This window comes from Hipposideros armiger, unplaced genomic scaffold (genome assembly GCF_001890085.2).
Source record: "Hipposideros armiger isolate ML-2016 unplaced genomic scaffold, ASM189008v1 scaffold_639, whole genome shotgun sequence".
NCBI classification, from domain to species: domain Eukaryota; kingdom Metazoa; phylum Chordata; class Mammalia; order Chiroptera; family Hipposideridae; genus Hipposideros; species Hipposideros armiger.
Window position 1 is genome coordinate 1295569 of NW_017731989.1, and position 13020 is coordinate 1308588.

Here is a 13020-nt window from a genome sequence, read left to right on the forward strand (position 1 = left end):
AACATTCTTATCATCAGTGTTCTAAACTCTGTCTCTGAAAGGTTGGATACCTGTTTCATTTAGTTGCATTTCTTGAGGTTTCTTCAGATCTTTTACTTGGGACATGTTTCTTTGTTTCTTCATTCTGGTGTTGCTCTGATTGCTTCGATGTATTAGATCACCTAGAAAGAAAAAAGAAAAAAAAAAAAGAGAAAGGAGAAAAGGGAAAAAAAAGGAAAAAGAGAGGGAAAAAAGGGAGGGGCTCTCTGCCCCCTTTAATCGGCAGACCATTTGCTCACCAATAGAGAGATTCTGGGCGATTCAGCACCAGCTGTTGGGGGGAAGGGCTCAGTGCGTCATGTGCCGACCTCCCTCTAGACTTGAAGTTAGCTTCCCACAATTAGTTGCTGTGTGCTCTGGAACTGTGCTCACCACCAAAGATCGTCACAGGTGATGCGGGCTGTCTGCTGCTGCAAAAAAACCCTCTGTGGCCTGCAGAGGTAGGAGCTAGGGACCAGGGGCTCAGGGTGTCCCTGTCAACACAGCTCTAGGTGGGCAGGGCAGGCCCCCAAGGCACCACAGGGTGTGGTCAGTGGCCCCCACCGGGTCCGAGCAGCATGCACTCCTGCATCAGCAGCCAACCCACACAAACTCGCCTGGAAAGCCCTGGCTGAATCACGCAGGTGCACAGCTCACTGCCCCACACTCCCAGGAAAACTCCCTGTCTCAGCCTGTCCCAATCAGCTGCTCAAAGATCAGGCCGCGCAGCCTGACAGCCAATTGCCACCAAGACAACTCTGCACGTGCCGTGCAGAAATCCAGGACCTAAGGCGAGTCGCGCACTTCCGGGTCTCAATAAGCAGTCTGTTGTAGTCAGAGCGCGCTTGCCCGTGTTTCCCTCGCTACGCAGCACAAACAGTATGGAGGGTGGGGATCCAAGGTCGCATGCGCACGCATGCACACATGCACTCCTGCACCAATTCCAGCAGACCAATGCAGTACCAGACCTGAGCCTCTGTGGGAGGGCACAGCCCTGAAAAAATGGTGACCTCCTGTGCACTACTCGTGTGGGAGCACCACACCACGGGAACAATGGTCCCAATACCTCCAGCTCCCGCGCCAAATGCACTCAGTTCAGTCCTTCCTGTAGGCTCCTGGGCGCCGCTCACAAAGCTACTCCCTCCACCAGGAACCAGGTGAGTGCTCACCAGTGAGTGAGTCTGTTTGCTGGCTCCACTGTTTCTCCAGCCGCCCCCAGCCTCACCGAGCCGAGCAAAGAGAGTCCTCAATATTTTCTCCTTCCAGCTATCGTAGAACTCCTCTTCCCAGCAACGTAACTCTGGAGTGGTGAGCGTGATGTGGGGCCGGAGGGTCTCGCCCCCAACCGGAGAAGCCTCCCCACTGCTGAGGTGACCCTTACAGGGTTTGCCCTCTCTCGTCTCCACCCCTCCTACCGGACTTGACATGGCCTCCTCTTTAAGTCCTTCGTTTAGAGGTTCTGCTCATCTAGGGTCCGGGAAGTTCCGAGGTTGAAATTCTTATAAAGTATTTGTAATTTTGGTGTGATCCTGGGAGGTACTTGGCACAGCATCTGTCTATCCCCCCATCTTACTGGAAGTGTAACCAGTATTTTTATTAGCAAATCCATAATATATTTAGTAACCATTAGAAGTATAAGTTTTGTCTTTTAGCTTTTCTGTGACAAGAAGCCAGAAATAGGGCCGGCCGAGTGGCGCATTGGTTAAGAGCTGGCTTGGAATGCCTGAGGGCCCCGGTTCGGATCCCACATATGAGGTCCACTGACACTGCCCTCTACAGCTAAGATGCTGAACAACAGCTCAACCTGGAGCTAGGCTGACACGAGTTGCCGGCATCTGCGTAGGCTGCAGCCCCTGCTGCAGTGGGTTGCCATGGGCTACTGTGTGTAGCCAGCAGCCAGCGTGAGCGGCCAGCAGCCACCATGAGCAGCCGTCCAGAAGCCGGCGACTGATCTGCCTCACCCGGGAAGAGCGCAATGATGGTGCCAACTTGGGCCAGTGAAACAACGTCCTCCACAACTAGACTGAAGAACAAAACAACAGCAACTTGTTTGTTCCCCTTCCCCGATTCCCCAACGCTGTTCCCATCCCCCAATTCGCCAATAAAAATCTTTAAAAAAAGAAGCCAGAAATAGATTAACTTAGACCTATCTAATAATTAATATTTTAGTATTTCATTATCTTGAAATATTTAGATATTTAATAACTTTTATCATTTAACATAACTTAGTAAAATTAAAATCTTAAGTTATTAACAGATGCTGACAAACCATATCCAAGCATCTACATTATATAGTTATTACTGAAAAGTTTTATCTAAAACCTTATTTTAGTTAATATTTTATTAGTTTTTAACTCCATGAGATTTTAAATGTAATATTACCCAAGCTATTGTTTTTTTTGACAAATTTTTTGACAGATAACATGAATTTATTTCTGTAAACCCAGCTAACATAAAAGATACTATACTTAGTGCTAATAACCTTAAAGATATATTTATATAACCGAAAGTTAACCCAACCTTAGTATTAAATATTTTTTTAAGCTAATCAAATACAATTTGGCAACACCATCCAGAGGCAAAAACATTACATTATATATAAAATATAGACAAGCATGAATATTAGTGATCATATTTATAAATAGAATTATTAACAATTGCAGAAAAGTTTTAAGATCTTATAATTACCCCTACAATCACAAAGAGGCTTACACATAAGAAATTTTACCTTATTTTTCAGACTCTCTGGACAGAATAATTTTATTTACAAAATGGTGTAACTTAATAAACTATAGAGTGACCAGTGCCCTCCAGAATTTAAATATACATTGGCTAAGTAGCACTGTAATAGAACATTAATTTCCTTTTTGGTTAACAGCTTATAGCTATAATTTTTTAATGGCCTAATATTTTGTCCAGTGGGCTCCTGGCTGGGATTGAAACCAAAGGTTAATTTACACGACAAGATAGGGATCGGGGAAGAAACTAGGGGAGATCGTTAAGGAGACGATGAACAAATAGACAAAAAGGACAACAAGAAACATGGTCCATACAAGAGATTTATCCAGATACCAGGTTTATCAAACAGATTCAAAAGACAACAAAAGACAGGGACCATGTGACAGACATTTGTTAAATATTAGGTGTACCCCTTGTGTACTCCTTTACCAGAACGAAGGTGCAACAACCCCTTGCACCAATTAACCAGACCAGAACCAAGTTTTGTTAAACGGACTCCTAAAAAACATAGAAGACAGACAGGGCCCATCCAAATACCAGGTTTACTTAAAGATTATGAAGAACAAAACAGGCCTCCTTAATGGAACGTGAGAAATTTACTGGTTCCCGCTGCCGACGTCTCTGGAGGTGTACCAAGAGACTCCAGTAATCTTGAGGGTCATTAACAGCGGACGCTGTATGGCTATCAGAGAGGCAGGGGTAAGTCCGGAGCCCTGGAACATCATCAGGTGGCGCCTGGAGCCTCTGATCCCTGGCCGCCAATGCAGAGAATGTTTGTGGCGGCCTAGGACATATACCAAAGGAGAAGACGGGCGGGACTGGAAAGTGCCCATCTCTGAGTGACAAGAATTAGACAACAAAAAGAAACACAAAACAGACAACCCAGAGACAGACGAGGCGATGAAAAGAACAATAGAGAGAAATACGGCGCCAAAACAAAAGACAGCACAAATCCCTCCAGGAATCTAGAGGAGAGGGCCAGTAGTCACGGATAGGGGAACCTGCGTGACTCGTACATGACCCAACCAACCAGGAGACTTGCTGGTATCTCAGGAGCTCCCCAGACTCAAGGGTACATGCCGCGTCCGGCCCCTTAGAGTCCACACCTGGGGCAAGTCCCAGGCCAGAACAAGAGACCATGAAGACCTCTTACCTTCGAAGGATTTCCAAAATGAATAAAACTTCTGGAGCAAAGGGGACGGCTGCAGAGCCCAGAATCCACTCCCGGTGACGCCAACTCAGTTGCTGGGGCCCTGGAACCAGGGGGTGGCCATCCCCGACAGAGAGCCAGCAAGCACCTGTGGCGGAGATGAGCCGACCGCCCAGATCTCGCTGGGGCTTCCAAATGTTAGGTCCTTGCTCGTTAGTATAGACCTGAGAGACAGTTTTTCATTCCAAAAGCTTTATTCAGCCAAGCCTGGCGACCGCCTCACTTTGCAAGAGAACAACAGCCCCAAGGTCTTGGAGGGTGGAAGTTTTATAGGGGCTTGATTTCCGGGAGTTTGAGCAGAAGCAGGTGTACAGAAGCAAAAAAACAAAAAACAAAAAAAAACAGTTATTGCAAAACGTCCTGAGCCAGGTGTGAAAATGGGTTATCTGTACAATAATCTATTGTTGAAACCTAATTCTTGCAAAAGTGAGCTTCTACTGTCAGTTATAACTGCATTCTGCTAGCTTAACAGGATGTTCTGCTATGCTTAGCTGAAGTATGACTTTTTAAAAAATTCCTTAGGGTGGGTTTATTTTCTACAATGAGCCTGTCTAGCCTAAGGTATAGCTTGTCTGGCCTAGGGTCTGAGCCTGGGTCCTCACACTACTGCCCAGTGATCTGGGCCACATCTCAGTGAGTGCCGATGTCATCTTACTGGACTGTGGGAGCCGTCACGGGTTGAATATTGTTCCGTTGCCTTGGGGGCCCAGGAAAATCTGTGCGCACTGCTGAGGAATTCTCCCTGAAGCCATATTTAAAGTTCTGTTATTGATTCTTATAAAGAGTTTGTGAAGGAAGTGCTGGAGGTCCTGATATTTGGAGCAGAAATGCCAGGGGCACTGGGTAGAGATGTCACATATTTTCTGCTTTATAATTTCTAATTCTAATGATGCGTCAAACATAACTCTACAAAGTTCAGATTCAGTAATTTCATCTCAGCGCGAGGCATCTCCCGAAAGTCAGAAGCCGTCAATCTTGGTTTCACTTCAAAATGTCCCTTTGCTTTGTATGAACTAACATTAGAAATTTTGAGTGTCTACTCCCAATTCCTGCATGTAAGAATAGTTTAATGTATCTGTTTACTTCACAGAATTCTTAAATGAATTTATGCCATAGGGGAGCTTAGAGCATTGCCCACTGTATAAGAAGGTCTCCATTGTTCCCTGATTTCTTAGTGACTATCGTATTATAATTCCATCTTGTTCAGTCCAGAACTGCCTGGGCCTGGGCCTCCTATGTTTTCCATTTTGGAATAGATCTTTGTCAGATTAGTGGTTTGAGATTCCGACATGCTCGAATGAAACCCGTTGGTAAGAAGTGACTTGTAGAATTATTACGTTCCCATATTTTGGAACATGTTTGCTTCCTCAATTTGAATTTACTTCAGGCAAAAAGTAATCACAAGGTTTGTCATCTATCTTCATCAGCATGTCTCTCAATCATGGTGTACCTTAATCTGAAATGTAGATTTTACAGATACTCGATTCTCTGATATTTTATAAATTCTTTGTACTTTTGTTTAGCAGTGAAGGGGTTTTACCCCCCCCTCTGGATGATGGATTACAGCCCCATTTATTTTGTGTTAGAATAGCAAAATATACTAATCACAAGAAAATTTCTTCAGTGTGTTTTCAATGGTTATTTATTAAAATTTTCCTTAGAGCTGTTTAGGAATGACTAATGCATTGTCTGGGAAATTTTCCTTTCCTACAACATGTATTCCTATGATTGAGAATGCTTGCTCTTTATGAGTCCACATTAACGGTGGAAACAGTTCCACATAAGGATTGTCTTCAATAGTTCATCTGTGTAGTGTTCACAGTTCTGGGATCCATTGTCTCTTATTCTCATGTTGCAGTTCTGTAACAATGTGTTTTCTTTTTTATGGAAGTTTCCTCAAACTTATTTACTTGCAGTTTTGGATGTTACTTATATACATGAATGTGAATGACAGTTTTCAGCATAGTACACTTAAGAGAATGTGGGATTTGATTCACATACGAATCAGGCGTATGTCTATTGCCATTAACATTATGTGCATGTTTGTATCATTTTGCTGCAACTTTGTGCATGGTTCATGTTATTTATGTCTTTTGTTAATGCTTAGTGCTTTTCTTATCCTGTGCAGTTAAGTAGTTGTAATAGACTTAATTTAACATCTGTTTACTGATGACTTGATATTCTCTTTGTGAGAGAACCACTTTTTGAATTAAAAATATTTTTTGAAATGTTATATAACTGTAAGTTTTTTAGATATAATTTTTCATTTTCAATTTTGGTAAAACGTGACCAAAATTCTACCCTCTGTACCTGTACAATCCAGTCGTGTTAAGTATATTCACACTGTTGTGCAACTGATCTCTGGAAATTTTCATATTGCAAAACTGACTGTGTACCCATTAAACAACCACTTCATCATCTCCCTTCACCCCAAGCCTGTGTCTACTACCCTTCTTTTTCTTCTATGAGGAGGACTGCACTAGGCGACTCACAGAAGTGAACTCATATAGTATCTGTGTTTTGTGACTGGTTAGCTTTACTTAAAAGTCCTCAGGGTTTTTCTGTGTTGTATCAGGTGAGAGGAGATATTTCTATTTTAAGGCTGAATAATACTCCGTTGTATATCTATGCTACATTTCTTCGCCCGTTGATCTATCGATGGCCATTTGGGCTGCTGCTACCCATTACAGGCTTTGTGGACAATGCTACAGTGTGCATGGGTGTGCACATGGCTCTTGCGGAGCCTCCTTTGAAGTCTCTTAGAAATGTACACAGACGTGGGAAGTCTGCATCGTAGCACAATTCTATTTTTAATTTTTTGAGAGACCTTCATATTATTTTTCATACTGTTTGCATCAGTTGGTAATTCATTCAAGAGAACATAAGGGTCCAATTTCTTTGCATTTTTGCCAACACTTGATATTTTGTGTATCTTTGATGGTCATTCTAGTTGTTGTGCAGAGATAACAGTGTTTTTTTAACTGTGATGCAGACATTTATGTTCTTGTAAGAGCATGTCAAACTACTTGGAAAGACATGTGGACCTGAGAACAGATATTTAGGAGAAGCAGGAGCCTGAGGATGACTTATGTTAAGAGCACTTTTAGGGCACAGCAAAATGGAGTAGAAGTTACAGAGAATTCCCACATGTCTCTCCCAAATGCACAGCCTCCCCCTTGTCCACGTCCCTTCTACCCCCAGAGGTACATTTGTTACAAGGATGAAGCTACATTGACACATAATTGTCACGCAGAGTTCATAGTTCTCCTTGTGGTTCACTGTGGACTGTCTATTCTGAGCGTGTGGAACATTTATGATGACGTGTCATGCAGAGTAGTGTCACAGTTCTGAATATTCTCTGTGCTCCACCTGTTCATCTCTCCCGTGCAAACACCAGCCAGAAGTGATATTTTTATTGTCTTCATCATTTTGCCTTTTCTGAAATGTCATAGCTGGAATGATACATTATGTGCCTTTTTCAGATTGGCTTCTTTCACTTAATATGTATCTAGGTTTTCTCCATGTCTTCTCATGGCTTGATATCTTCTTTCTCTATAGCACTGAATAATCCATTTTCTGTATGCACCTCAGTTTACTTCTCCATTCACCTGTTGGCACATCTTGGTTGCTTCCTAGTTTTTGAATTATGGATAAAGCTGCTGTGAACACACACGTGTGGACTAGTGGGTGGATAAACGTTTTCAACTCTTTGGGTAACTACAGAGAACCACAATTGCTTGATCTTATGATGAGAGGATATGTAAGAACCACCAAACTGTGTACCCAAGAGGCTCCAGCATTTTTTGTTCCCACCTGGAGTGAGTGCAAGTTCCTGCTGCTCCACGTCCTCACCAGCACTTGATGTTGTCCATGTTCTGGGTTCTGGCCCCTCCTAATAGGCGTGTCATGTTGTTTAACTTGCTGTGTGTTTAATTCTCATCGTTGTTTTCATGTGCATTTCCCTGGTGACATATGATGTTGAACATCTTTTTACATATCATTTTGTCTTCTGTATGTCTTGTCTAGTGAGGTGTCTGTTTAGGGCTATGGCCCATAATATAATGAGGTTGGTAGTTTTCTCATTGATCAGTTTGAAGACGTCTTTGTGTGTTTTGCATAGTAGACCTTTACAGGTATTTCTTTGTGCTTTTTCTCCTTCCCAGACTGGGACTTCTCGTTTGTACTCTTGACGATGACTCGTTTGTTGTTTTTGCTCATTAATATTTTATTTGAAACATGGGAGTTCAAAAGTTAATATTAATACTACGATTTGAAACAAGAAACTGGGTGAAGAATTTGTCCTGTAAAAAACACGAACTGTATGAAATTAAGTTTATATATAATAACATTTAAATTCCAATTCTAGGTATGTGTTCATTTCTGGAATAAATATATAATGAATCTTGTGTTGATGGAGACGAGGTTTCCTTAAATATCCTGACAGTAGTATAGGTTAACTCTAATGGAATCTTTTAATTCATTCATCATTGTAAAGCATAGTGGTGGTTTTTGCATTATAATGGTAATACAAAATTGTTGGGAAAAGTGAAATTGTCAAAAGAGTTATCACATTTTTTATTGTGGTCCAAAACGGGATCAACTGTTTCATGTATGTGTTTATTTCTATTTTTACAGTACCGGTGACATACAATATTATATTTGTTTCAGTTTTACAATATGGTGATTCTTTATTTACCTATCTTATAAAGTGATCACTATACAACTCAAGTAACACCTGTCACCTTACAAGGGAATCACGATATCATTGAGTATATTTCCTAAGCTGTATTACATCCTGTACTTTAGACTTTTCATAACTAGACATTTATACCTCTGATTCCCCTTCACCTTTTTTGCCTTTTTCCATGGACCTGTCTTCTCTGGCAACCATCAGTTAATTCTCTGTATCTGTGAGACTTTCTTTTTTTTTTTAATTGGAGAATTGGGGGAGGGGAACAGATTTGGTGAATGGGGCAGGACACCAGCCAAGTTGTTGTTCTTTAATCTTAGTTGTGGAGGGTGCCCATCACCATCTGGCTGCCTATCAGCATCTGGCTGCCCATCGGCTGCTCGTGGCCTTTAAGTTCAAGGTTCTGTGTTCAACCTTAGTAGGTGGGAGTAGCCACCATCCCATGTGGGAGTCGAACCAGCAGTCTTGTTGTTAAGAGTGTGCTCTATCCTCTGAGCCATCTGGGTGGCAGCTCAGCTCAAGGTGTCAAGTTCAGTCTTAGTTGCGGGTGGGCATAGCCACCATCCCATGCGGGCGTCAAACCCGGCAGCCTTGTTCTTAAGAGTACACACTCTATCCACTCAGCCGTCCAGGTGGCAGCTCAGCTCAAGGTGCTCAGTTCAGTCTTAGTGGCAGGTAGGCATAGCCATCATTCCACGCAGAAGTCGAACCGATAGCCTTGTTATTAAGAGCACACGCTCTATCCAGTGACCCATCGGCGTGGCAGCTCAGCTGAAGGAGCTGAGTTCAATGTTAAGTTGTGGGCGGGTGTAGCCCACTATCAAACAGATAGGCTTGTTGTTAGGAGCACGTGTTCTCACCAGCTGAGCCATCCTGCCACCTGTTGGCAGCTCAGCTCAGGTGCAGTGTCACTGGTCCATGTGGGAATCGAACTGGCGGCCCTGTTGCTCAGAGCTCGTGCTCTTAAGCTAACTCTTAACAAACTGAGCCACTAGGCCAGCCCATGTGAATCTTTTTTTATTTCTTCTTTTGTTTCTATTTTTTAGCTTTTATGTATCAGTGAAATTCTATGGCATTAGACTTTCTCTGTCTGTGTTATCTCACTTAGCTTAATACCCTCTAGGTCCATGTACGACGTGGACACTGGCAGAATTTCCGTTTTCCTCCTCTTGAGAAATATTCCATTGTGTACACTTATCACATCTTCTTTATCCATTGATTGGTTGATGGGCATATATATCTTGTCTGTTGTAAATAATATTGCAGTGGATGTAGGGATACAGATATGTTTTTGTTTGTTTTTTAACAATTTTATTGGGGAATTGGGAGAGGGAACAGCATTGGGGAATCAGGGAAGGGGAACAGACAAGTTGCTGTCCTGTTCTTCAGTCTAGTTGTGGAGGACATCGCTTTACTGGCTCATATTGGTATTGTGATCATTGCACTCTTCCTGGCTTGGCAGATTGGTTGCCCACCATTGGATGGCCACTCACGCGGGCTGCCGGCCATTCATGGTAGCTCACAGCAGCCCACTGCAGCTTCACTGCAGCCTACACCGTCGCCGGCGACTCACAGCAGTCCAGCTCCAGGTCAAGCTGTTGTTCACCATCTTAGCTGTAGAGGGTACGGCCTCACTGGCTCATGTGAGATTGGAACCAGTGGCCCTGCTGTTCAGATCTCGCACTCCCACGACAACTCTTAACCAACGAGTCACTCGGCCGGCCCAGATAACTTTTTGAATTAGTGTTTTTGATTTCTCTGGATAATGGGCAGTAGTGGAATTGCTGGGTCATATGATAGTTGTATTTATAATTTTTTAGGAAGTTTCATGTTGTTTTTGGCTACACCACTTTTTACACAAATATAATTGCTATACCTTCCTGTTGAATTTACCATTTTATCATTATATAGTGTCCTTCTTTGTGTTCTGACACGTTTTGATACTTACTGTGTATTTTTCTGATATCATTATGGCCACCCGTGCTTTTTATTGGTGACCGTTTCTATGGAATACATTTCCCATTCTTTGACTTCGGTCCCATTTGTGAACCCACATCTAAAGTGAGTCTCTTGTAGACAGAAGGCAGCTGGATTATATTTATTTATCCTTTCAGGCAACTCATGTCTATTGATTCAGGGAGTTTCATCGGTTTTCATTTAAAGTAATCACTGAGATGGAGAGACTACTGTAACCATTTTAGAATTGTTTTCTGCCCTTTTTGTAGCTATTTTGTCCCATGTTCTCCCCTCTGAACTGTGTGCTATTTTTTTGTTGATTTTGGTTAGTAGTGGCATGCTTTCATTTCTCTCTAGATTTCTTTTTGTGTGTCTGTTTTAGGTATTTTATTGTGGTTACTTTAGGGGTAACTTTAAAAAGTTTTAAGGTTATGACAGTGTATTTTGAGTTCTTGGTCAGGTTATAGCTCTGTTTGTTTTGGGCTAATTTCTCAAGATTTAGTCTGTTCCTCTGATTGGTTTATGTTTTTCTGTTTTTTTTGTTTGTTTGTTTGTTGTGATCTTTTGTTGTGGTTTGGGAGAAGAAGCAGCCACCATCCCAGGCTGTGTGGACCTGCTTTGTACTAGCGAACAAAAATAAGAGGCACCTGAGCTTGAAATTCTTATGCCTATCAAACTGGTTCTGCAGATGTGTATTCTCTGTGTCTTTTGCATGTAATTTTCCGGTTTGAAATGTTTTCGTTTCTTCTTTAGAGGCAGTGTTATATTCCTATCCTTGATGTTTGTCTTCAGTACTGCGCTCTTTGTGGTGTTTGAACAATTACTTACCATTTTTCTTAGTGGCCACCACAATGCATTCACATTGCACTGCCATTTCCTTAGCACTCAGTGTCATGCAGAAGATAAACGAGTCCCTCAGGGTGCTGCACAAAGCGAGTTTATGGGACACGAAGTTCACTCATCTTTTTTCCTATAAGAAGAAACTGGCAATTGGGGTTTTCTCACAACATTGCCATGTGTGCCAGAGAGGGTGCACAGAATTGTTGGCAAATATAAGCAACTTTTCTTCCCTCTTTGATGTGACTCTTTCATGTGGTTTGCTGTTCTGAACATGGTTCCTGAGTACTCAGAAAACTAATTGGGTCATTAATTGTTGCTGAATTCATGTCTCCATGGAGGGTGGGAGTTTTGGTGTTTCCTCTTATGCCATCTTGTTAAGTCCTGTAATCAGTATTAAATTTGTATGTTAGAATTTAAAGTATATTCACCGCATGTAGGAAGAGAGATAATTTAGTTGGTGTCTTTCAGATATGTCTTCTGAGGACACCTTGGACTTGTTGCCAACCCCAGGAATAGAAGATTCATTCCACAATATGCTACTGGTAAGATAAGGAAGGTGCGGCATTGACAATCTGCACTTAAGAAAGAGTGGGAATATGAAGGGAGTGTGAAGGGCTGAAGGGTGTTATGATGGACATAACCAAACTGAGACAGTTTCTCATAGTAAAATCCTCATTTCCGAAGAGATCAAACATTTAAGAAATGTTGTGAATCCCTGTACTTTAAGGCAGGTATATTAGTAGAACACTTGTTTCTGAATGTAAAGGTAGAAAACAGTTTATTAAAGATATATATTCTTTGAAAGGAAATGTGGAATATGTGGGAAGTTATGTAATTCATGGTGTGGTAATCATTTGAATCATTTAAAATACAGGATTAGATTAAACTTTCAGTCAAACATTTAAAAATCAGAGATTTAAAAATGAAGGTAGAAATTCTAAATGTGCTCAATTTTACAATCTCTTAACCAGGCTTTCATTATTCTTTCACCAAAAAACAATCCTTTCTTGTTTCAAATTCTGTAATTTTCATGAATGTGGGAGGGTATTTATAGAAGCATCATGGTTCCATAGATATTATGGAGTAATGGGGAACAACTTTACTGTTTAATGAAATTAGAATCCTCACTAAAGGCCTTTCTGTCTTTATTGATTCCCAGAGTACGTGTAATGATGAGAGAAGTTATCACTTCAGTGAATCTTGGAAAAACTTTAAACAAGAGTCAGATCCTAATAAGCATCAGAGATTTCAGTTTCCAGAGAACCATTGTACATATGGGAATTACTTTCATGAAAGCTCCAATCTTACACATCAGAATAGTTATATTGTAGAGAAGTCAAACAAATGCAGTGAATATGACGAGTCTTTGAACCAAACTTTATATCTTACTGAACATGAGAATATTTATACTGGAGAGGAACCTTACAATTGTATTTCGTGTGGGAAAGCCTTTAGTCAATTACCCAGTCTAAAGGGACATTGGAAAACCCATACTGGAGAGAAGCCTTACAAATGTAGAGAATGTGGGAGAGCCTTTATTCGTCGTTCAAATCTTACTGGACATGAG

The 13020-nt window shown here is 41.6% G+C and overlaps 1 protein-coding gene across 1 annotated transcript in view; it reads left to right on the plus strand.

The window, feature by feature from the left end:
• LOC109372476 (zinc finger protein 420-like) overlaps positions 1-13020 on the plus strand; it is a 38106-nt gene that overhangs the window by 22759 nt on the left and 2327 nt on the right. Inside the window, exons 5-6 of the mRNA XM_019625741.1 lie at positions 11922-11995; positions 12613-13019. Coding sequence (XP_019481286.1) covers positions 11922-11995; positions 12613-13019 — 481 coding nt within the window. The remainder of the gene's footprint in view (positions 1-11921; positions 11996-12612; position 13020) is intronic.